General features: G+C 44.2%; 3 protein-coding genes and 1 pseudogene across 3 annotated transcripts; all 4 read left to right on the top strand.

The window, feature by feature from the left end:
• The first annotated feature begins 3,119 nt into the window (after positions 1 to 3,119).
• On the top strand, positions 3,120 to 5,350 carry UBQLNL (ubiquilin like). The gene is given in 3 exon segments (XM_058544624.1): positions 3,120 to 4,192; positions 4,195 to 4,527; positions 4,530 to 5,350. Coding segments are annotated over 3 exon segments (1,605 nt in total). The 5' UTR covers positions 3,120 to 3,312; the 3' UTR covers positions 4,922 to 5,350.
• A 4,500-nt stretch (positions 5,351 to 9,850) lies between these two features.
• LOC131408058 (ubiquilin-3-like) lies at positions 9,851 to 11,818 on the top strand. The gene has a single exon (XM_058544623.1). The coding sequence runs from the start codon at positions 9,851 to 9,853 to the stop codon at positions 11,816 to 11,818; it is 1,968 nt and encodes a 655-aa protein (XP_058400606.1).
• A 10,341-nt stretch (positions 11,819 to 22,159) lies between these two features.
• On the top strand, positions 22,160 to 23,713 carry LOC131409080 (ubiquilin-3-like). The gene has a single exon (XM_058546271.1). The coding sequence runs from the start codon at positions 22,160 to 22,162 to the stop codon at positions 23,711 to 23,713; it is 1,554 nt and encodes a 517-aa protein (XP_058402254.1).
• Positions 23,714 to 25,215: 1,502 nt separating this feature from the next.
• The window catches only part of LOC131409078 (olfactory receptor 52D1-like), a 34,594-nt pseudogene continuing 33,806 nt past the window's right edge, over positions 25,216 to 26,003 (top strand).

Here is a 26,003-nt window from a genome sequence, read left to right as displayed (position 1 = left end):
CCCTGGTCCTGTGGCACCCATTGCCTGGTGCCACCTACAAAAACCACTTTTCCTATGCTAGTGTGCCCTGGAAAGACTTAGATTTTGCTCATGATGAGAAGCATCTGTGGGTGCTTTATGCCACCAAGGAGAGCAAGGGCAACCTGGTTGTGAGTTGTCTCAGTGCCAGCACTCTAGAAGTGGAGAAACCCTGGCACACCAGCCAGTACGAGCCAGCCCTGTCAGGGGCCTTCATGGCCTGTGGGTTGCTCTATGCCGTATGCTCACTGAGCACCCACCAAGGGGAGATCTTCTATGGTTTTGATACCAGCACTAGGCAGAAGCGCCATCTCAGTATCCTGCTGGATAAGATGCTAGAAACACTGCATGGCATCAATTACTAATCAGACATCGGATCATAAGCTCTATGTCTACGATGATGGTTACTTGATCAGTTATGACCTCAGCTTCCTGACACTGAAACACAGGCTACAAAAACCACCAGCCAAAATGCCCTCTGGGGCTTAGGCCTCACCAGAACCCGACAAGCCCTCCAGGCCCTGAGACCTCAGGGCAAAGCATGGGTAGAAGCGTGTCCTCCTCCTCTCTCTCCAGGTGGACCACTCCCTAAAATGGCCATCAGCCCTAATGATTGGAAGGCATTGATTATATCTAGTTAGTTCTTTACAATTAATATTTCAATTAGTACCTTAAAGTTTTCTTTAATAATGGTCCAGGTGGATTTGATTGTTGTTTGATTGGGAAACAAAACACTACCTGGGAAATGTTACCCTCTCTTCACCAGAATCCTAGAATTGTAGGAGCTGGATTCATAGATTTTTTTGTGTGTGTGTGTGTGTATGTGAGGAAGATTAACCCTGAGTTAACATTCGTTGCCAATCCTCCTCTTTTTGCTGAGGAAGATTGGCCCTGGGCTAACATCCTTGCCCATCTTCCTCTACTTTATATGGGACACCACCACAGCATGGCTTGATGAGCAGTGCATATGACCATGTCCCAGATCTGAACCTGTGAACCCCGGGCCACAGCAGAGGAGCACAGGAACTTAACCGCTGTGCTACCAGGTCGGCACCTGGATTCATAGTTTTAAAAACAAATCTCATATTCTGTATTTTGAAGACTGTGAGCCCAGCTCCATCAATTGTAGGATTCTGTGAGCTAGGTTTAGAATTGTAAGTCTCAGGTTGGGATCCTCTGTTTCCAGTGCAGAAGATTCAGGGAAGCTGGTCAATAGAGTGGGATATGGAAGTTTCCTTTCTTATTCTCAACCTCCTCTGGGGTACCTGAAGAGAAAAGGGGCAGTATTTTGGTGTGAAATCAATGTTTCACTGTCCTATATCAATCTCACTTTGAGTGCAATTGAGTGAGGGGCTCAGGCCTGAGTCCTGCTCTAGAAAGTGAGCGACTGATGGCTGAGCATAAGGAGAGTCTGACATGGATTGGGCTGGAGGTCCAGCCATTCTCAATAAAGAATCCTTTAGTGTAATAGCAGGAAGTCTCCTGGCAAACTGCCTGTAGTGTCTTTGCTCGTTGTCCACACACTGAGAACATATGGGCCCAGATTCTCTGTTCGTCACTTATCTATCTGTACAGTGCACCTCCCCTTAGGCAGGTGGATGGAATGTCAAGTTTCAGACCCTAAAGTCTTCACAGTCACACAGAGGATACCAGAATACTTCACACACACTGCCTCATACTTACACTTTCACAAACATACATTCACAAGTATACTAATCAGACATACACATTCCACTCTTACATGTATGATATCTTCATCAACACCCAAACGTCAACATAGATATAAACATACATTTTAATGTATCAACTAACAGAAAAATTCATCTGCTACCCAAATAAAAACCAAACACCATTGTCCAAATTTGCCTGGAACTGGGAATCTGGCTTTTTAATTGCCTAAATCTGTCCTGTTAGGAATTTCACTACTAACCTCCTCCACCCTCACCTCTTGATTCACAGACATCTCTCTGCCTTAATGTTTTGACACAGAGGTGGGCACTTAAGATGAGGCTAGGACTGAAATAAATTATTCTTAAAATTCTGCTATAATGACATGTAGAAAAGACCAAGTGATAAGTGAATAAAAAATACCTAGCAAGGAATGGCTCATTTACCTTTAGTTTGGAATGCTCCTAGAGGGAGCCTCCCTGGCTAGTCCTGCTCCAGCTTCTAGGATAGAGGAAATTTTTCCCCACCATGTGGGAGCACTCTTCATTAAGTCTCAAGTCCCAAAATCTAGGCTCAGAGAAAAACATGACCTCCTCTTCCACTTAAGAACTTTGTTCTTGCTCCACTTTCCTTTCTAAGCTCCCACTTTTTCCAGATCATTAACAAAAGGAATAATCTCCTTCCTGTGGAAGAGATACCATTCTTACCAACAGGTATACGGTTTTTTATCTTTGGCTTCAATAGAGCCAACTTTTCATACAACAATCCTGACATCTCTGCAAGGGAGTCACACACAGCACCACAGAGAAACACACATCCCACATAAGCAAGATGGTCTTTTATTTTTTATTTATTTATTTATTTTTTTTTTAAAATTTTTTTTTTTTTTTTTTTTTTTGTGAGGAGATCAGCCCTGAGCTAACATTCGCCAATCCTCCTCTTTTTTTGCTGAGGAAGACGGCCCTGGGCTAACATCGGTGCCTATCTTCCTCCACTTTATATGGGACGCCGCCACAGCATGGCTTACCAAGCAGTGCATCGGTGCGCGCCCGGGATCCGAACCAGCGAACCCCGGGCCGCCGCAGCGGATCGCGCGCACTTAACCGCTTGCGCCACCGGGCCGGCCCCCTTTTATTTTTTTTTAATAGTTTCATCCTGAGAACTTTATCCCCAGTTTTCTGGAAATATGTCTTATTTTATTGCATTATGGACACCTGGACCCCCCAAATATGTCATCCTTCCCAAGCTGGTCCTGGCAGAGACTGTAAGGCTAGAGTTGACATGACAATATCTCTTCTCTGAACAGGTTATGCTCTTGGGGGGTGGAGCAGGGGGAGGGGCAGCCCTGGGAGGAGTCATCTCCACTTAGCCCACCTTGTACCACGTATGAATCAGTAGCCACAACAGGTCTCAGCTGGGCCACATCTGGAGAACTGGGGTAGGGGTACAACATCGCAAAATACCTGGCCCTAACCTGGTCACTCATCTCTTTTTGGGCAACAAGGAAACTAGCCTGCTGCCTGAGAACACAACACCTGAGACGGAGGCCAGCAGAAACATTTGCCTGCCCTCACTCCTTCTGCCCCTGCTTCCACCTGCTCCTCATCTGCCCACCCACTAAGATCCATGCTGCATATCATCTCTCGAACACCCAGCATGGTTGAGACTGGGCATCCTTCAGGTTTGCCTGCAGACAAAAACATCTCTTCAAGTGTCACTCGAGTGATAGTGAAGACATCAGGCAGGCAGGAAGACTTTATGATAGCTGATGACAACTTGGTGAGGCTGTTCAAAGAGAAGCTATCTGCTCACTTTAAATGCCAAGTGGATCAACCAGTGCCGGTCTTCATGGGCCGCCTTCTCAAAGACCATGACACACTGAGCCAGAGGGGCATCATGGATGGCCACACCATCCACTTGGTCATCAAGTCCAAACATGGCTCCAGATCCCTAGCCCATTCCTTCCAGAACCTGCTGACCAATGTGCCCTGTCACTGGGATAGAAACACCAAAGGAAACAGCAGTGGGGTATACCAACCTGCTGGTGTGAGTCACACCCCAATGGAATCAGCTTTTTTTGTGGAGCCTGATGCACCCAAGGTGCATACCCAGGACCTGGAAGTGGGTAGTCCAGAGCTCATAGCACAGATGCTGGAGAATCCTAGCATCCAGCGGCTTCTGTCCAACACGGACCTCAGGAGACAGTTCATTTCAGAACACCCAGATGTGCAACAATTGACGCAGCAGAACTCAGAGGTCTCACACATCCTTGACAATTCTGAGATCCTATGCCAGACTCTGGAGCTGGCGAGGAACCTTGCTATGATTCAAGAAATAATGCAGATCCAGCAACCTGCACAGAATCTTGAGCATCCACTGAACTCACAGTCATACTTGCGTTTAAAGACAATACCAGGTGGAGACAATGCCCAGTCATTGCCAACGGGTCAGAGCTATGCTGATTTCCATGACCAAATGCTCAACAGCTCAGCGGATCCCTTTGGGGGCAACCTTTCTCAGCTCTTCTGGAAGGACAAATACCTGAACAAATCGAGTCCTTATCCCCATCTCCACCACCACCCCAGGAACAGCAGGACCAGCTCCCACAGCTCCCTACAACCCGAGTCATCTATGCTAGTTCTTGTGGTTTATCCTCAATCACTTCAACCAATGCTACTTCCAAGAAGGTAAACCATACTTCCAGGGCCAATACTGCCACCAAGGCCCAGAATCATACCTGTGCCATTCAGCAGCCAGCTGGGGTACCAGCCTTACCTAGCATAGGCCTCACCCAGCAGCCCCAGGCAGAAGACAAAAATGCCACTATCTCTCTAGACAGCTCTGGCAGGAGATTAAAGATGATCTCCAGCTGTCAGATGAGCAGACAAGTTCCCAGAACACAGGAAGTATACTGCAGTTGCTTTTGAACAACCCTTACCTGGCAGCCCATGTGATGTTGTTCATGAGTATGCCCCTGCTGAGTGAACAGTTGAGGCAGCAGCTGCCCACATTTCTGCAGCAGAACCAGCTTTCCAACATGCTTGGAACCCTAGCAAACCCTAAAGTATCACAAGCAATATTGCAGATTGAGCAGGGTCTGCAGCTGTTGGCCACAGAGGCTCCTGTTCTTCTACGCTGGGTTGTACCATACCTATGGGGCCTGGGTTGGCTTCCTGCACCCAGCTGCAGTTACCCCGACACTGCCCTAGACCTGGGATGTGCCAGGTATGGCTGACCCCAAAGGGCCTGAGTGCTGCCACAAATCTGGAGCAGTGCTGCAGAGGCTACAATCCCTAGCTGGAGACACTTCCCACCTTCTACAAGTCCCCAAGATTTGTTTCAGCAAGCAAATCGAGTCTCTTGAGGCCGTGGGAATTGGGAACTACCATGCCAACTTGCAGGCACTCGTTGCCACTGAGAGGGACACCAGTGCTGCTATCTACAACCTCAAGAGATCCCATGGATTCTAACCAGCATGCCTACCTATTTGCTTGTTACCTGCCTTCTGATCCATTTGACCACCTCATCTGCCTTTTCCACCTCTTCTGATGTTTCCATCCAGGAGAAGTCCTGCAATAGGAGAAACCAAACAATGCATTCTTCACTGAATAATAGGCCATTGGCCATGGCTGGAAGATCTGTCAATAAAATGGCTGCACCCACTTGCCCCCATGTGAGGTTTGGCTTTGTTTCTTTTGCAAAAAAGGCAACTATCTGTGTGTGATATTCCTATCTCACCTACCAGACATATATGAACACACACACACACAAACCACATGCATATATTACTAAAGAGTTAGAGAATCTTAGTTGTACACATGGAACCTCATGCACAGATATCATACCATGCTCACATACGCAAGAACATGCATATGTAGCCTCAGACAGGTGTGTACACACGCACAAGCTCACATAGCCAAAGATTCATGTATATAGGCACGTAAAGTCAACACACTGTACACACAGCCATGTGCATACATAGCTACACACAAAAACTTAGAGACACATAAACAGACCCACATGTAGAGGAAGAGAGTCATAACACATTCATACAAAAAGGGGAGAATATAACATAGATAGACCCAGATATTTAGTCCTAAAGACTTCCTTGATTTCTTGAGTCCAAACTGTTCAAGTTTTAAAGTGGAAGAAGAGTGGTCTGGAGGGCCAGAGTAGGAAAAATCCACAAATCAGGAGGGTCTTGATAAGTCTTTATCCTATTAGGAGTCTCTTACTAATTGCCATTGTCACAATCATAGGGCTTTGCTGGATTGTAACTAATCTCTCTTTAGCACTGAGAGATCCAGCTGCCGCCACCCTCACTGCACATTCCAGTCACCACAAACCCAGACCTCCATGAGGCATGGCACCTTCCAAGAATATCACATCCTTCAGCATATCAAAGGTTTGTAGCCTGTGTTTTCTACAGTTACCCAAGGTCCATCTCCTCCTCTTTCTGTCTCACCAAGAGTATGCCATCCAATTGGTATACAAACATTTGTGGTTCATTTATCCAATTATTAAATAATTTAATAAGCTCTTGCTGTAATTTAATAAGTCAAATATTGTTTTAGACATTGAAGAAATAGCAGTGACAAAACAAAAATTATTTATTTATGGAGTTTACTTTCCTTCATGGAGGATACAGACAATACTCAATTTAACTTATAGATATTTTAGGTGGTAATAAGTACTATGAAGAAAAATGAAGCAGGATAAGCTATGCTAAACAGGCAATCATGAGGGAAGGCCTCTCTGAAAAGGTGACAGTTGAGCAGAAATCAGAAGGAATTGGGAGAGCTGAACATGCAATTCCCTGGGAGAAGTATGTTCCAGGCAGAGAAGGCTGCATGACAGTAAAAGCCATGAGGTAGGAATATTCTTGTTGTGTTTGAAGAATAACAAGGACATGTTGTAGCTCGAGTGGAGTAAACAAAAAAATGGGGGGGGGGGAACAGGACATCTGATAAATCATGAAGAGCTTTGTGGGTCTAGAGAGGACTTTGGTTTCACTATGAATGCAATACAAATGCACTGCTGGATGTTGAGCAAAGGAAGGGAGTGATTCAATATTGTCAGTCTGGCTGCTGAGCAGGGAATAGACTGTGGGGGAGGAAAAAGTTGGAAGCAGGGAGACCAGTTAGTTATGCAGCTTTTGTGGTAGAGTAAGTGGGAGACGGCAGTGTCTGGTACTGGAGTGGGAGCAGCGGAAGTGGTGAGAAGCATTCAGATTCTGGTCTGCAAAGAGGACCCAAAGAGATTTGCGTGCTCTTCACAGACCACCAATCCTCTAGCCTTGACATTGCCATCAGCAAGAGCGAAGGACAGGCCCACAAAGCTCTAAGTGCTTCTAGCAAACCTACTGGCAAAGACTCCCACTCCACCACACAACCTGCCAAAAATGTATATCTCAAGAAAGAAATTATAGCTAAAACTGATTTTTCACATCCCCATTAAGACATCTTTATCCAATTAATTAATCTGATTAAGCCTTATACCCTGCGTGCCTCAGTTTACATAAAAATCCTAAACTCTCCAGGTCATCTGTCTGATTCTCATCCTAATTTGCTCTGAAAATCCCTCACCTAACTCACTTTTACACTTGTCATCAATTCTCCAAACCTTTCCACCCTACCATTTAGAATTCATAATTTAGCAACAGCAAAATCCTCTATCTACAGCCTTCTCTCTAAATGTTTTCTCACCTCTTTGCTGTAACTGCAATCTGGTTGTTCACCGAGGATTCTGCTTCTCCAGTGCTGGCTGCTGCTTTCATTCCCTGTGGACTCAGAAGAGGGTAAGTGTCCTCCTTGCACCTTCTTTTGCTTCCTAACCAGTTTTCTAGCTCAACACTACTCCATGATCTACCAATATAATCATTCTGGCATAGTACTCACTTAGCAACCTCACCATGTTTATATCCAATTCTGCCTAATCTCTGTGTAGGCAGAGAAAAGCATTCAATGTGCTGACTAGTTTCATGTAAATTTATTGCCAAGAGCTTTAATTGGCCTGTTAATAATCCTACTGCATTTTCCTACTCCAATATTTTACACCTGACTGTGCATCAGAATCACCTAGAGAGTGTGTTAAAACAGATTTCTGAGCTTCATTCCAAGGGTTTCTGATGCAATATGTCTAGAGTGGGTCCCCATATCTTGGATTTGTAACAAGTTTCCCGGTGATTCTGAGGCCATCAGTCTGGGGACCACACTTGAAATTCCAATGCCCTAGTCAATTCACTACCTTATTCTTTGAGGTAATCATTTCATACCTTTTCTACTCTTCTCAAACTTTTAACATCCCTTTTTCTATTCTCAGTCTTATCTGATGTTTTGCTTATTCCAACCAGAAAACAAAAGTGATCAGAAATGACTTCCTCTTGACTCCACCACTAAATAGACCAACTAACTTGAATCTGTACCCGCACACTCTGCACCCCACCTTGTTGTAATGAATAAACTCCTAAATCAAGCCTGACACTTGGGAACTTGATCCTAGTCCTTCTAATATATCCACTCAACAACTTACTCTTGTGATTATTTTCTCTTTCTTCAGCATCATTTTTCCCTCCTCATTGGATTCTTCCCATGAGAATAAATACGTGATGTAATGTTCTCAGCTTATGAAAAAAACAAGCAGAAATGCCTTTACCCCCACGTTCCCACACAGCCATCATTCTCTCTCTCATTTACAATACTGTTATTGGATCCACTTCCTTTCCAATCCCTTTGCTTTTAAACCCACTCCAGTCAGGTTTTCTGCCCCGACCAGTCTTCCAAACCTGGTCTCATCGTGGATCCTAATTCTCTCTGGTCAAATCCAGTGGTCAACTCTCAGTCCTCATCTTATTGACTTACCAGCATCATTTAACACAGTTGTTTACTCTTTCCATTCTGAAACTCTTCATTTACCTTCTCTCTCCCTCTTTCTCTCTTTTCTTTATCTGAGATAATGTTTTATTTCTTCTCAATTTCCTTTGCTGAATCCATCAAATCTTCCAGACTTCTAAATATTGTAGTGTCTGTGACTCAATCTTTTTACCTCTATTCTTTTACTACAATCACTAATCTCATGATTCTAAATATTCTGTCAATGCGATGAACTCTAGACTCATGATATTGAACTACTTTCCTACATTTCCATTTAAATATAAAATAGACATCTCAAATATATGTAAAACTGGACTCTTAATTTTCTGTTTAACAACGTTATTCCCTGGTCTTTTTTATCTTAGCAAATAGACAATTCATTGTTTGAGTTCATCTGGGGGATAATAATAATTAAAAAAAAAGTAAAATAAGAAGTTCATGTCATCCTTTACCCCTCTCTCATACCCTAGATCCTATCCATTAGAAAGTCAATACTTTGAAAATATATAAAGAATTTGTAGCTAATGTTGAATCAGAGAGAAGACAGGAACATAGAATGCCAAGAAGAAAAAGCTCATCTGAGGAGTAGCTGAATTTGGGTTTTAATGGGACACAAGGACTAAGGAGTCTTTCCTAATTGTCCAACCCTTGTCTGAGTCTCCACATACTGCATACTAGGTTGTAGAAGCAAGATTATTGGTTGAGAAGGAGGGGTCAGCCCAGGCCCCTCACTGTGAAGAAGGCAATTAAGATAAAGGGAATAGAAGAGTTAAAGGGCAGAGAATACAAAGTTCCCAGGGATCCACCTTGGAGAGGTCTCAAAAATCCATTGTATGAGGCTGTGATGTCAGTGCTGAGGTCACAGAGGTGGCCTGATGGAGTGAGTTCCAGCCCAGAAGGCTTCAGGGGTGGCTGTTCAGCAAGATGAGGGCAGCTTGGAGCCCTGTATAAGAGGAAGGAAGGGGCCACAGCTGATTGGTATGTGTTCCCCAAACTGAGCCCTTCTTCCTGTCTTTGCCCTGCCACTCATAAACTATGGATCTCTTTCCCAGGGTTTCAGGTTTCCCTCCCCTGATCCCAATATCTCTCAAACCCGTAATCCTCCCAGAACATCCTATCCCTGGAACCTCAAACTTCCTTCCACGTGGACCCTCCAGTTCTTCCACCCTGAGACCCCAAACTCTCTTCCTGCTCACCTTTCTTACTTTCACCACTGCCCAAAAGATGATCTTGCTCTCCCATTCCCATCCCCCAGCTGTGTCCCCACAGACCTGGGCCTCCTGCTGCCCACCATGGCCAAAAGCGGAGAGGCCCTGCCACAGGGCAGCCCAGCACTGGTCCAGGATCCCCACCTCATCAAGGTGACAGTGAAGACGCCCAAAGACAAGGAGGATTTCTCAGTTACAGACACTTGCACCATCCAGCAGCTGAAGGAAGAGATATCCCAGCGCTTTAAGGCCCACCCTGACCAGCTAGTCCTAATCTTTGCTGGCAAAATCCTCAAGGACCCTGACTCACTAGCACAGTGTGGAGTGCGAGATGGCCTCACTGTCCACCTGGTCATCAAGATGCAGCGCCGCACCATGGGCGCTGAGTGCCCACCTGCTTCAGTCCCTACCCTAGCTCCAAGCCCTCGATCACTGCCTCAACCAAGCTCCATTAACCCAGCAGATGGGCCACACACTTTTAGCTTAAGTGTCCTCACAGGCCTTAATGGGCTGGACCTGACATCTGGTAGTTTCCCTGACCAGCCAAGCTCACCAATGTGGCAGCACATATCTGTGCCTGAGTTTGTGGCTCAGATCATTGATGACCCCTTCATACAGGGTCTGTTGTCCAACACAGGCCTGGTACGGCAGCTGGTTCTTGATAATCCTCATATGCAGCAGCTGATCCAGCATAACCCTGAGATTGGACATATTCTCAACAACCCTGAAATCATGCGGCAGACCCTGGAGTTTCTACGCAACCCTGCCATGATGCAAGAGATGATGCGTAGCCAGGACCGGGCACTCAGTAACCTGGAGAGCATCCCTGGTGGCTACAATGTGCTTCGTACCATGTACACAGATATTATGGACCCAATGCTTAATGCAGTACAGGAGCATTTTGGTGGCAATCCCTTTGCTACTACCACTAGTGCCAATGCTACCAGCAGCAGCAGCCAACCTTCAAGGATGGAGAATTGTGACCCTCTTCCCAACCCCTGGGCTTCCACATATGGAGATTCAGGTAGCAGGCAAGGCAGGCAGCCTGGGCACCAGGATGTATCTGAAATTAGAAATAGGGTTCCCAACATTCTGGATAATATAGGGCTCTATGACTATCTCCAGCAATTATATGAGAGCCCCCAGTCCCTGGGAACCTACCTGCAGGGGACTCCATCCACCCTTAGCCCAAGCCAAGAACCAGTGCCACCAGGAAACCGAGTTCCGCCAACTCCACCCTCATCCCAGGATCCTGAGTCAGGCCAGCCTCTCCCCAAGGAGTCAGTAGCAATCAAGGGAAAGTCTTCCTGCCCAGCGTTCCTGAGATATTCCACAGAGAGCAGTACTAGACAAGAGGGAGGCCAAGATGGTGCAGGGAACAGCTCTAGTGGCCACAATACCAACGTGCCTGATCTTGTCTCAGGGCTGGGGGATGCTGCCAACAGAGTCCCATTTGTTTCTTCACCACCTTCCCCCATGGAAGCTACCTCTGGAATCCCTGAGCATGCCTGGCTGCCACCACCAGCTTATCCAAGATCTCTGAGGCCAGCTGGAATGAATCAGGCCCCACAGTTGCAGGATGAGATGCATCGGCAGTTGCCGCCGCTACCGCATCTTCAGGCAGCCATGGCAAACCCTCGTGCCATGCATGCCCTGCTACAGATTGAGCAGGGTCTGCAGATCCTGGCTACAGAAGCACCTTGCCTCCTGCTGTGGTTCATGCCTTGTCTAGCAGGGCTGGGAAGTATAGCAGGAAGTACAGAGCCTAGAGAATGTGTCTCTATGCCTGAGATTGCCCCCTCAGTCCCAGCTCCTGAGGTCCCTCTAGCACAGGGCTCTATGGAGCTGGGCTTCCATTCCATTCCCTTCCTCCAGATGTTGCAAGCGTTAGCTAGTGCCAATCTCCAGCAGCTGCAGCCAGAGACTCACTTCCGCGTGCAGCTAGAGCAACTTCGGGCCATGGGCTTTCTGAATCCTGAAGCCAATCTCCAGGCCCTCATCGCCACGGGGGGCGATGTGGATGCTGCTGTGGAGAAGCTGAGGCAGTCGTAGGAGCTCTAGCTGTTTAGACCATATCTTTTCCTGTGTGCCTTTCCATACCCCACTGTTCCAGCTCCCCCATTCCTGAATGCATCTTCACTATGAACCAAATTTACTATGATGCCCTTTACTGTGGAAACAATGTTGTTCCAGAGTCAATGAGGAAGAATGAGAGCCAGAAACAGAAAGGGGGTGCTGTGAGTGACCCAACCACCCCTGCCACTGTACCATCGTGGGGCCCCAGCCTGAGCTCTGCTTATGCCTATCTTGAGAGGCAATTACATCCAATCTCCAGTGTCATTTGCTGCCTGAGTCTGATTCTTTGTGGGCTGTGAGAAAAGGGGAGGATATGGGAGAAGAAGTGGTGATAAGAGCTGTCTCTGATGGGACAGGAGGGCTTGGAGGGGAAACTGAAAGGTTTGAAGTTAGAAGATTCAGAGGCGTGGAGAACAGAGGAGGATGAACTGAGGCTTGCAGCTTTCCTGGTGTCCTTCCAGGGATCCCCCAGATTTTGTGTCCTGTGGGAACTGCCACCGTGTACTCTTTCTTTGGGGCTTTCTACCATCAGCCTGATTGAAAAATGGGCACAGTTTCTTATTTTTATTGCCCCTGAAGACTGTCCCACAGGTGGCTTTCACTTTCTGGATTTGATGCTGATTCCTGAGAGGATAGAGATAGAGCAGGATTCAGGCTGAGTTCTAAAATTCCCTAATCTCACCAAGTCTACAAAGTTACTGTTCCTAGTAGCCAGGTAAAGAGAGTTGATTTCATTGTCGTGGATTCAGCTTGTCCTGGATTTTGTCTTTCTTGCAATTCCTAGCTCAGAAACTGAGTACCTACTCTGTGCTCAGCACCCTGGTAGGGATTAGAAATTCAATATGAGTAAAGAGACGTGATCCTACCCTCATGAGTCTATGATGTGGTAGCAGGAAGTGGTTAGACTGAGTATTTGAAGAGTACTCATTGTAAATAATTAGAAACTATGATAAATGCTATAAAACAGGGGGCACTGTGAAATAGCATAATAGAGGCTTGATCTCATTTGGGAGATGGGGAAGGATCTGAGTATATACTCCAAGGTAAAATCTGAAAAGTGGTATGAATGAAGTGGGTAAAGATTTGAGGGGGGAGGGAAGAATATTCAAGCAGAAGAGCCATTCTGTACAAAGGCACTTAGGTAGGATGTGCATAAAACACAGGAGGTGCCCTCAGCATCTCAGGCTAAATTCCTTCTTGCACTCGGCTTCTTCCCATTATCTGTGTACTTTTAGGGTAAAAATGTTATGATTCATAAGTCAAGAAAGTGAACCATGTCTTCCAGGACACATAAATATACTTGTGGGCTCACACAGGGACACACTATGGAGAAATGCACAAACACACAATGTATATTCACACTTAAATACATCTTTATATGGGCACACCCTGTGTACATGTGCACAAGCATACACATACAGCAGAGTCTGTTAGAGTTTTATTGCAGAATGGGAGGTAAACATTAAAAATATTAATGCTATATTCCTATTAAGGAAAGAAAGAAGATTTGATGGAAGGACACCACTATGGTAAAAGAGGCCATGGGGTCATAGACTCAGTGCTGAGATTCCTTTTAGGAACTGAGAGAAACAGAACCTACCCCTGGAACCCAGGTATTTGAACCCACCTCTCTTTACGTTTTAGCTACCAGTATGTGGCTTAGAGATACAATGAGCTTTTGGGGCAACTTTCTCCTACTGTTTTAGGTTTCAATCTCCAGGTGGAGCACAAGATTTCAAAACTCTTTTTTCCTCCAACATCACTCCCCATCAGTGGAGAAGTTCTTGCCCAGATCAAAGGAACTGTTGTTTACTGTGGTGCTAAGGGAAAGGCAGAGGAGAGTCTTGCCTCTCTGTTTCCTACAACTAACAAGGCAAGTGTTCTGGGGCTGCCTCTGACTTAGGAAGATGTAAAATGCAATCTCTATCTCCCATCCTGGGAAGGCCTCATAGGTCTGAGAAAGAAAGGTTTCTGCTTTCATTTGCCTTTCATATGGCCTAAGGGAAGCATGAGGGCTCATATGAAGTAAATCCCAGCTCGACAGGGCAGACAGCAGGTGGGAATCTGGGTCTAAAAGTCCCAGTTAGGGAGGAGAGTGCTCATTTAACAGGCCATTTTCCGGCCATATCCTGTTGAGAATCCTCTACAGTTGATTGGGTGTTTGGAATCTTTGCTCTAGCCTCATCAGAGACTGAACTCATCAGTCCTGTGCCCAGCTCGATGGTGGTGTCCAAGAAAAAGTAGTTCCTGAGGCAGGGACGGTCACTGACCTCCACCTAGCAGCTAACACAGGGCCTGGCACATGGAAAGCACTCAATGAGTGACTGAATAGATGAACATTGAATGATGAATGAGGAAATGAGCAATCAAATAAGAAAGTGCTTAAGGAGACTAGGTAGATATGAAACAAGTAGAGGTTATCACAGGACCAGGGCTTGTGATCGGGGAAATAAATACTGCTGGAGTTTTGGGAAAAAGAGGTCCCTGCATCTTGATGTTACTGAAAGGGCAGGCCTCCAGAGATGTACCGTTTGCAGTCCCGGCTCTGACTCTCACACTCTATCAGCAGTGGTCCAAGTCGAATATCTGGGTCTTGGACGGATCCCACACCAGGGGTTTGTGTGGGTGGAGAAGAGAAGCAGAGTCAGTTTTGGTCATACTGAGCCTAGTGCCTGGCTCTTCCCAGAGAAAAAGTACCCTTTCTTCAGACCAAGAGATTTGCTAGAAAGCAAAAAAGCTGTGAAGTCTGCAATGCTGATTTGCATCACAAATAGCCATCAGGTATGTGGACAGCAATTTAAGAAAAAGATATCATCCAAACAACAGAAAGTGCTTTTATGCATCTGTGTTCTTTATTTTTTTTAGATATTTCCTAATATATCTGTCATAAATACATGTCCACGTTTTTTTTCTAGATATTTTAGGGTTTCACTACTTACATTTAGTTTCAAATAATAGTTGACACTTATTGAGGCTTTCCTACATGCCAGGCTCTGCTCCAAGCTCTTTACATCTGAATCCACACACTAGTCCCTTAATGTAGGTAGTATTATTATCCTTATTCTTCAGATGAGGAGAAGTGAGGCATAGGGAGCGGGAAAATACATTGTTTAAAGTTATATAACTCCTGAGTGGTAGGGCCAGGATTTGAATTTAGACAGTCTACTTCCAGAGCCCACACACTTAACCACTGCACTAAGTCAAGTTAATTAATGCTTTAATCTTTACCTATAAAATGCACATGATTTCACTCATATGTGGAAGATAAACTAACACACAGACAGAGAGAATAGTTTGGTGGTTACCAGGGGGAAAGGGGTTGGGGGGGTGGGCACAAGGGGTGAAGGGACACATTTATAAGGTGATTGACAAAGAATAACGCACAACTAAAAGTTCACAATGTTATAAAGTATTATGACATCAATAAAAAAAAAGTGGAGGTGCAGGATTTGTGGTATTTAATGGGAGTTTTTGCTCCCCGACTCCTGCAAATAGCTACACTGGATTGAAATACCTTCTTTACCATATCCTACCTATGTGTATATGTGCATTTATGCTTTTTTAAAAAAATTTAATCTGTTAGTACCACACTTCTTCAATAATTTTAACTTTGAAATATTTAAAGACAAAAATTTCAATGCTTTACTCATTGTTTTTTCACAAAATACCATTGTCTAATATTGTCTATTTATTTTTCTGAACACACTTTATAGTAGTTGTCAAATTTCAGAAAAAGCCAAATGACATCTTGATTGGGCTTTCCATTACATTAATAAGTTAAAGGAGAATTGAGAAATTTACAATAGATAGTTTTTTTCTTTTAGAATAGGGAATGTTTCCATTCAAGTTTCGTGTACTTCTCTATAAAAACTGTAGTTTCTTCATGTAAGTCCTATACATTGGGTTTATTTAAACATTACATTTTTTTTGGTTATTTTGAGTGAATTTTTCCCATTATATTTTCAGAATGGGTATTGCTGTGATGAAACTGCTGTCACTAGTGACATTATGAATACTTATTTCAGATAGACTTCATTGATTCTCAAGCAGAAGCATATGCATCTTTGATAACGAGTCATAAAACTTCCATTCTTCTAATAGTTAAACTTCTTTTCTAAAAACATAATTTGACTTGTTTCTCCATTTAAAAGCAATATATATAGTAGATGATATAGATAAGGAAAATAAGAATATAAAAATCAGCAATAATTCCACTCCTCAGGTAGCACTGCTAATACCATGATGATTGTCTTTCCACATAGTTTGCAAAACTGTGATTATATTGTACAGAGTGTTGTAAAGCCTGCCTTTTTAACTTGATAATATATCATGAAGCTTTCTTTCCAAGTAGCCTTTTGCATGTCATTAATTCAATAAATATTTCCTGAACACTTATTATAAGCCAGGGACAGTGCTTGGTGCTAGGAATATAATGCTGAATAAGATTAGATATGGTTCTCGTTCTAAGGAGCTTATGATATAGTGGAGATAACAGATCTCAAACAAACAAACAAGAAATGAAAGTAATAGCTAACACAGAGCACTCACTAAGAACCAGGCACTTGTAGGGGAGGGGAGAATTTCCTCCCCTTTTCCCTTCTCGTTCTTATGGCTAATAGAATAATTAAAATGACATAAAGCAGGTTAACAGGAGAAAATCAAAGTTTAATATGTGTGCATGAGGAATTCACATAAACGTGGAGAATTCCAAAGACAGTCAGGCAAAATGAGGCACATATATGTCTTTCTGGACTAAGCAGAAGAAGAAAGAGGTCAGAGACTTCAAAGAGGGAGAAGGCAATTTACAGGAGGATTAAAAGTGTTATTTGGTAAACAAATGTTTGCTTGGCTGTCTATAGAAAATGGTACCCAAGAGAGAACTTTGATCAAACTGGGCTTGCTAGGTTGCTCCCTGTCTACAACTCCTAGTTCATATTATACTAGAGCTATCTATAGTGATAGTTCCTTCCTGGGACAGGCTCTTCTATCTTAAATTCTTAGGCAGTTTGGGGGAAATTCAAAGATTCTTCCTGAGGCTTCTGTGCCTTGTTTGTTTTCAGCTCAAAATAATCCACATACCAGAATGGTATCTCTTGGAGTGGCCTGTCCCTGAACCCCAGCACACTGTTCTATAATCTTTATATTTGTTAACTCATTTAATTCTTCCAACAATTCTATAAGGTAGGTACTATTAGTAAACCTATTTTACAGGTGATGAATAAAGTAAAGCACAGGAATGTTAAGTGTATAGTTCAGGGTTGCACAGATAGTAAACCGTGAAGTTGGAGCTGGGATTTGAACCAGTGTTTCTAGAGGCCATGCTCTTAATCTCTATTCGTATCCCTTTCTATTACATAAATAATTATTGAATTACAATTAAAATAAATTTTGGGGCTGGCCTGGTGGCATAGTTGTGAAGTTCGCCTGCTCCTCTTTGGTGGCCCAGGGTTCGCAGGTTTGCATCCGGGGCGTGGCCCTGCACACCACTTATCAAGCCATGCTGTGGCGGCATCCCATATAATGTAGAGGAAGATGGGCATGGACGTTAGCCCAGGGCCAATCTTCTTCAGCAAAAATGAGGAGGATTGGCAACAGATGTTAGGTCAGGGCTAATCTTCCTCAAAAAATAAATAAATAAAATAAATAAATAAATAAATAAATAAATAAATAAATAAATTTCATGCAGTAAATAAACAAGGCATTTTGCTAGTGTATATAAGGGGAAGAGGGATATATTTTTAGAAGGGTAGTCAGAGTGCATCTTTCTGGAGGGAGTATTTATGCAGAGACCTGAAGGGTAAGAGGAAGCTAGACATTCAAAGACCTGGGAGAAGAAAGTTTCAGGCATAGGAGAAAGTATAAAAGAGTTCCTTGAGTTTATCTAGAGTTTGATACTTCTGAAGAAAAAGGAAAGAAGGCCAGTGTGTCTAGAGTACAGAGAATGGGACGGAGAGTACTTCAAATTGAGACGGGAAAGGCAGGGAGACCACACAGGCCTTTGTTGCCCATGCACGGAGGAGTATGGATTTCATTCTCATCTGATGTGGAGCACGAATGAGAGACTGACAGGGGTGAAACCTGAGTCCAGTCAGAAGATCTCTGCAGTCATTCAGGTGAGAGATGGTGTTACCTTAGACTAGAGTTATCCATAAGACATATGGCAAGAAGTGGACAACTGAAAATATATTTTGGAGGTGGAATTTACAAAACATTCTGATAAAATTGGATGTGCAACTTTAAGACAAGTGAAGAATTGAGGATTAATTTATTTACTCAGCTAACATTAATTGAATATCATCTCTATACCAAGTCCTGTCTTACACACTGGAGATAGGAGGTGTTCTAGGTCACAAAGCCCTCTTCACAGAGCCCACAGAGAGTGGACAGATACCAAGTAATCAAATGATATACTTTCAAGCAAAGGCAGAGGCTAAGAAGAAAGTAAGGAGGGTAAGGAGTCAGAGATTGACAAGTGGATTCTTTTTGGGTAGTAATCGGGAAGAACATCACTGAAGAGAGCATTAAGCAAAGATGTGATGAATAAAGGGAATTAGCCAAGTGAAGGTCAGGAGCAAGAGTTCTCAGACAAAAGGGACATCAATGAAAAAGGAAGCATGAGCTTGCTGTGTTGCAGGAGTACAAGAAGACTGCTGTGACTGGAGCGGGGTGCCCAGGATATGGGGTCAGATAGGCAGGTATGGGCCACATTATTAGGGTATTTGAGTCTTGGTAAGGCTTTTAGATTTAATTCAAGTATAACAGGAAAACCTTTGGTGGTTTTGGATGAGGCTAACTGATCTATATTTTTAAAAGATCATGTTGGCTACTTGTAGTGTAAGCCTTGCCAATTGGTTTTTATTTTGTAATACAAGTGCCTGACTTAAGCTTTGATTGCCGAGGCATCCACTTTAAAAAGGACTATCTCCAAAAAAGCATTGCCAGCCACAGGACTAAATAAAGAGCCAGCCCTGCTCCTCATATTTCCTTTGCTTTAGAGATCGTGGTTGATTTCCATAACTGACCATTTGGGCTTGATTTTTTCTCTTCCTGAGATTTAAATTCTTGCTCTTATATTTTAAATCAACCAATAAAGAATGAGCCCATAAAACCCTAGGCTCCCACCCTCAAAAATCCTGTCTCTTTCAAAGTTTCCTGATGATTATTGCTGAGGGTGTCTTGCAATCATAATAAGAACCACAAAGGCTGGTCCAGCCACAGCATTGGTTATTCACAGGCTAAGACTGGTACACAACACTACTGTGGGGAGTAGTGACTCTCATGGGCCAAGAAAGGAGGTAGGGAAACAGCTAGGAGGTTATTGCAGTATGGAAAGTATTGAGGTGATCAGAGTCAGAATATATTGAGAAGAAAGAGCCAATAATACTTGCTGATATATTAGACATAAAAAGAGAGAAATTAAAGGTGATTCCTGTGTTTTGTGCCTGAACAACTGGACAAATTACAATCTTATTAGAAGGGTGAAGGGAACTGGAGGGAATGGCAAGTTTGAGATTTTGTTCTGACATTAACTCTCTTGGTTGTAAAGTTAGCTGAGATAGGGTAGACTACGGGAGAAATAGGTTTGTGGGAAGAGAGTTGAGTCCACTCACTGATCTATACTATTCCACTTACCATGATGGCAAAGGATTCTAATATATGCTTGCTCCACATTCATTCTACTGTTGGACATTTAGATGAGCAAAACCTCATAAACTCCCGTGACAATAAATCATTGTCCATGTCTTTAATTCAGTCTCCCTCTCTCCCTTCCACTCTCCTTCTCACCTTTCCTTTCTTCTCTTCTACACATTTTATTTAGTACCTGCTGGCAATGGTGTTATAGTAGCAAATTAGATAAGGTCCTTGTTCTTATGGAGCTTATATTCTAGTGAACGGAGACAAAAATAAAATGAATAACTAAAGAAGAAACATGACATAATGATAAGTTCTGTGCAGATAATTAAGATAGACTGATAAGATAGTGGATGGTTGGAAAGGCCTTTGTGAAGAGATGATCTGAATGGAAAGAAGAGTGAACCTTGTAAAGATGAGGTGGGCAAGCATTAAAGGCTTAGGGAACAGCTAATGCAATGGTCTTAAGTGTGGGCAGGCACTTGGCCAGTTCCAGATCCAGAAGGGAGGCTGGTGTGGCCAAGTTTTGTAGGAAAAGGGAAAATCTTCATCAGGAAGTCAAGGCGGGAGTCCAACCATGGGAGGCTTTGGAAAAAGACAAGGAGTTTGGATTTTATTCTAAGTAAGTGATAAAGAGGTAGGCTTTGCTACTCTCATCAGGGAGATTTCTTGGGTTTAATTGAACAAACTTATCATAAGCTACATTTGGCTCAGATCTACGCAGAGGATAAAGGAAGGAAAACATAGCTCACTGGGTTGCACTTTACATGCATTATCCCCTTGAATCTTCAAAACAAATCCGTGAAAAACTACCATTTTATCAATGATGAAAACCAGGCTTGAAAAGGGTAAATGACTAGTTGAAGGTTATAAAATAGTGGCAGTGGGAGTCAAACCAGGGCTGTTTGACCCTAGAGAGTCCAAGCTCTTTTTTTCTAAATAGTAAATTCTAAATTGATTAAATAAATATTAAATTTGCTTTATTTTATAATTATAAAAAGAATATATGTGAAATATAAAATAGTTAAATGATATCGGCTCCTCAGGAAGGATGAAGTGTGGTTCTTGTGCTGAAGAGCTCTGTGGGCAGTGTGGCCAGGTCTTCGGCCTTGAGATTTGTAAATGGATTGGGAAAGGCCATCAGTTGGTGCTCGGTAAGGAGACTGCTACACATTAGTGTCTTAGCTAAGAAAAAGCCAGAAATATTAATTTGGATATCAGATTCTGCTGAAGGCAACCCAAAGGGAATCCCCAAAAGGAATTGGTCTTGCTAGTATTATTTGTATGGAAGAAGTTGTTCTGAGGTCTGGGCATTACCAGGGGAGGTCCACTAGACTGCTGGCTGCCAGCCAGCCATGAGGCTCACTCTGTGAACTTTCCTAGGACTGAGAAAGTCTTTTAAACTAAAAAATTACAACTTATCAGGGTCTTGATATTGGTTGGACAAGGAAGATAGCGATTCAAACTAGTCAAAGTTTAAGAACACGTATCAATACACCATAAAGAACGTAGGTGTAGAAGGATCTAGATGTTCATGTTGCCCACATCTCTCAGAATCGTCTAGGTGAATGCCTAGGAGGTGGCATTCTAGGCAGCGGAATCCTAATTTCGTGGTCTTTAAAAATTCTAGCATCAGAAAAAAAAGCCAAGTTTATAATGGCAGATGCCTAAGACATCCTGATGTATCCATCTTCACATAAAAAAATATAATTGCTGCAGGGATTAGACAGGCTTTACCCTAGGGCCCTACCTGCCCAGAGCTTTCAAAACAGTGCCTTAGAGAGTCATTATTTTTTGCTTTTACAACTGAAATATGTCCCTTCCCAAGTTTTATCAAATTATGAAGTGGCAATTCTCTTCTTCACATATACCTTAAATCTAGTAATTGTTAAGTCATAAAGACCTAGAGTCAAATTGTTACTTCTCATAATTTCTCTTGTCTAAGCTCTGATTCTCTGAGAGTTGAGATCATAGTTTATCTCTCTGAGAGTAACTTTGTTTACAAGTTCTTGGGGAACATGATGCTGTCTGTCTTAGAACCATGTAGATGGGTTACTCAGCCTGGTGGGCCTCAGACAGGCAAGCTGCCTACAGACCCCAATGAGGCTGATTGGACTAATTATACATATCTTCATTCCGTTCATATAGAAATGGGAACTTGAGGCCTTGACTGGGCCCTGGTCGATCTACAGTAATTTAGTGGAAGATAGTTCACTAGAATCAGTACTTCCTAAGCTGGTTCTTAGACCAATGACTTTTCTACTGAGCTATATTAATTTATCAAACTCAAGTGGTATGATTTTCAACAGTAAAATAGGCTGGTGCAGAACATGTTTCTTGACAGAAACACTTAAATTTTTTTCTATTGCTATTTAAATCAAATCATAAAGACAGTCAACCTCAAACAGGTGGTAGAGACCCCTGCCCTTCCCCCATTCAGGTCTACTTCTCAACTGTGACCTCATCACTGACATCATATCCTCTAAGGCTGGCTCTGGAGAAAGGCAGCTGACACATCTATGGGACCCAGGTCACTGCAGGGCTACCCTGGAAGGTGGCATCCACAGGACGTGGGTGAGAGGACATCACTAGACACCTATTGGTCCCTGCACCCAGCTGTGCTCAGTGTTACATCTAGGCTTCTACAGGTCCTCAAGTGGCCCTGCATTCTGCTCTCAAGGAAACATGGCACAGGCTAGGGAAGAAGCACGAGATAGCCAACTGATGTCTGGTCGGGAGCCATCATCGTACATCATCCGAGTGTCTGTCAAGACGCCACAGGACTGCCAGGACTTTATGCTGGCAAAAAATAGCAGTATCTACCACTTTAAGAAACAGATCTCCAAACGCCTTCACTGCGACGCTGACAGACTGGTGCTCATCTTCACAGGAAAGATCCTCCGGGATCAAGACATACTGAGCCAGCGTGGCATCCTTGATGGCACTACAGTCCACTTGGTGGTGAGGACCCAGCTGAAAGGAACTCTGCTGTGTCCCAGAACTCTGCCAGGCCCCACAGGCCACTGTACCCATCGTTCTGAACCCTCCACCTCAGAGAGTGCCGGGATGCTAGCCAGGTTGGGCCGGCTGGCCCGGAGCTCACGTGATCTGGCTAACTTCCTTGGCCAGCTGACTCAACTTGTGATGGCTGCGCCCGAGTCTGTGGTGCAGTTCTTAGAAGACTCTATGGTTCAAGGCCTGGCAAGTGAGAAATCAGCCAATTCCAGCCATGTTTCTGAACCCTCAAAGCCAGTACAGAAACCCAAGCCAGCTCTCAAGGCTCTGGAAACCTTGCAGAACCCAGCCCAGCAACAGGAGCACCTGCAGGCAGACAAGTCGGGGCTTGAGATCTTGAAGGCAGTGCCAGGTGGTGACAATGCTATGCATTCCGTCTGCTCTGATGTCCAGCAGCTCATGCTCTCCACTCTGGCCCCACTGGTTGCCTTCAAAGGCCACAGCCTAGGTTTAGAGCCTTGCAAAGGGGATGCGAATACTCACAGCAGTACAGACACCACTGCCATCCCCACAGCCTCTGCAACTGCCAGGCCATTGACACGGGAGGTCAGTGCAGGAGTAGTTGCCAAGGCCAGCGGCATGGCCTCAAACCAGAACAATTCAGGATGCAGTACTTGTATGCCAGACTTATACTCAGGCCAGGATCTTCCCTTACAGGATAGCCAGCAGCCCATAGGGAAAGCCACTCTAACCAGTCAGCTGAGACCCTCACCCTCTGCCTTACGTAGAGCCTTGCACGTCCTGCAGCAGAATCCAACTCTGCTACACCAGCTGACAGCTGGTAGCCCCTTGCGAAACCATAAGCCACTACTTCCCATCCTCACCAACCCACAAGCACTGCAGGCATTGATACAGATAGAAAAGGGACTGCAGATACTGTCCAGGGAGGTGCCTGAGCTGGGACTTTGTTTATGGGGCCCAGGTAGACCAAATGTGGCTAGAGGAGCCCCTGAAACTACGGGTGGAGGACAGGGTCATAGAGCAGACCCTGTGCAACACACTTGGGCCATTCTTCAGCTCCTACATGCACTGGCCAATGCCTGCTCCCAGTCTACTCAATTCTCACCCTCATCCCCCCTCACTGAAGGCCACTACCAGCAAGAACTGGAGCATCTGAAAGCCATGGGTTTTGCTAACTGTGACGCCAATTTACAGGTCCTCGTGGCCACAGGCGGAGACATCCATGCTGCCATTGAGAGGCTGCTGGGGGAACCAGAGGCCTAGGTCCCTCCAGGTGATGCCCACAGTGCACCACTCCATGGAGAGGGAGGAAAAGGAAAGGGAAGGGGAGGGGAAGTAGCTTATTTTGTGAAGTCCTCCTACTCAGATCATGTGCACACTTGCACAGCCTCTCCCTCATTGCCCAAGCTTGTTCTACATTAAAAAGATTGCTTGGTTCTCCTGTGTGATGTCAATTTGGGGTAGATGGGCAAAGAAAATGTTGTTTTGGGGAAGGATTGATCATGTTATATGGTCTTGGGTCTGGGCTTCCCCTGTTACCCGTAATCTCAGAGTATTTTCCCAATTTGAACATGAGATGGGGAAATCCTGAGTTTTTTCAGCACCTTTACTCCTGCTCAATTAGCTCCCCAGTTCCCCACCAACATTACCTTCATCACCACAAGCCACCTCTAGTCCAACTCCAGAGTGATCTGAAGGAATCCTGGCCTTCACTCTTCCAGGAAGCTATGACTGTGGCCTCTGGAAGCCACTCCCTCTTTGACCTTGTTTCTCTGTCTTAGGTCCAGTCTCTTGATATTGAGAAAAGATGTTTAATTTCCCTCTCAGCTAGGGTTCTTGCTTTAATATCTGCCTATACCAGGATCCTGTTCTTAGGAGGTCAACCCCCACTATTTCTGAAGCTCCATCCTCTTACTATGCAGGCTTCTTCCCTTTTTGCTGCAAAATGCTTGACTCTGCTGTGTTACTGGCTACTGAAATTTATCGCTCCTTTTGTCCCTGAATTTCTTGAAAGAGTCTCCTCTTTCAATGACCATGTTTCACCATCCCCTGCAGTCAGAGACTTGCCCCCAGCATGGTACAAAAACTTTCTTAAACTGTTGCTCATTCCTCATCTTCCCAAATTTTTCTACAGATTTTGATATACTGACCTTTCTTTCTTTAAGCTGCTTCATTTATTCTATTTTCTTATCCATTCCCATAGAACAGTGCTTCCTGAGAGTATGTTACATTGATTCCTTATTCGTCCTTTAAAGAGTTTGGCCATTTCCTTGGATCTGGCTCTTCTATGCTCATGGTTCTTCCCTCTCTGAGTCTATTTGTACTTTCCACAGCCTGTTAGCTTTCCCTTTGGGTGTCCCAGAGGAACCTCTGGCTCAGAAAGGTCCAAATATAATTCAGCATCTTTTCCCTTGCCCCATTCCTACTCTGAATTCTGTAGTCCTTATGTTTTAGTGAAAGTCATCAATACTTTCCCAATCCACCTGTTCTCTTCTATAAATCTCTGATCTATCAGTGAGGTGACACATATGTAGGCAGATGAAGCATGACCCAGAGGACCAGTGGCTGTGTGTAACCATGTAGCAGGATAAAAGCAGATGAAAGAGAGAAGACGGAGCATATTGGGAGAGTTACTTTGGGGGAAATCAAGGACTAAAAATTCAGAGTCAGCTCCAAGGGTCAATTTACAGCTGAATCTCATGCTTCCTGGGGGCCAGGGAGGATGGATGTCTCTGATCTAAACACTGTGACTTAATTGTGTTGTGATGCCCCATGAACTTAGAGAACTGAAGGTTGTGGAGGTCAGGGACCGGATAAAACACCTTTAGGACCTCACTTCCGAACAATGAGCATGGTGCACAGTTTACTCTTCATTTTTCTGTAGCACCAGGATGTTGGTCTGAATTTCTGAGATTAGTGATGCATGTTTGGTCCCAGGGAAGAGTAATAGTTCCTAGAGTGACATGAGGGTGATGAGCAGGGCATTATCTTGGGATCCTAGAAGCATGCTTTCCCTCCTCCATCATGCAGGCCAGACACCTGAATGGGGAGGGAGATCTTAGTAATAATGTTAATAGTTTTCCTGGGGGCTGGACCTTGCTACCTTCAGTCTAGTAGCAGCCTACTGGATTCTACAAATCACCCTCCTCTAGGAACTACTTCATTCTAGTGTCAGGATGATAAAAGAGCCAAAAACAGAATTTTAAGAAGTGGAGGTGCTGCTAAGGCTGCAGAATCCTCCATCTCTCTATTATCTATGGTATTTGCAAGCTTGGACTTTGTTCAGCAAGAGGAAACCATGGGGAAGAACTTCCCTGTTCTATACCCACAGGGTATCAATCCAGAGTATAGGCCACAGCTAGATCCCTGTGCCAGGGTGTTAGCAACTGTGTAGTCCCTGCATCCCAGATTATCTCTTTAAGCAGGTGAACAGGAGGTGAGATGCTTCTGGAAAAGGCAAAATTGGAAAAGAGAATTGAGGGATCTCTGCTAAAACAACTCCTTTCCGTAATACCGATGTTGGAGGGAGATTAATGTTTTAGAGAAGGAGGAA

The sequence above is a fragment of the Diceros bicornis genome, chromosome 7 (assembly GCF_020826845.1).
Source record: "Diceros bicornis minor isolate mBicDic1 chromosome 7, mDicBic1.mat.cur, whole genome shotgun sequence".
NCBI classification, from domain to species: domain Eukaryota; kingdom Metazoa; phylum Chordata; class Mammalia; order Perissodactyla; family Rhinocerotidae; genus Diceros; species Diceros bicornis.
Note: the sequence above shows the minus strand (reverse complement) of the source record. Positions and strands in the feature narration are given on the sequence as shown.

Excerpts from the sequence above, each read along its gene's own strand:
- LOC131408058 (XM_058544623.1), top strand. The coding sequence starts at position 9,851 with ATGGCCAAAAGCGGAGAGGCCCTGCCACAGGGCAGCCCAGCACTGGTC.
- LOC131409080 (XM_058546271.1), top strand. The coding sequence starts at position 22,160 with ATGGCACAGGCTAGGGAAGAAGCACGAGATAGCCAACTGATGTCTGGT.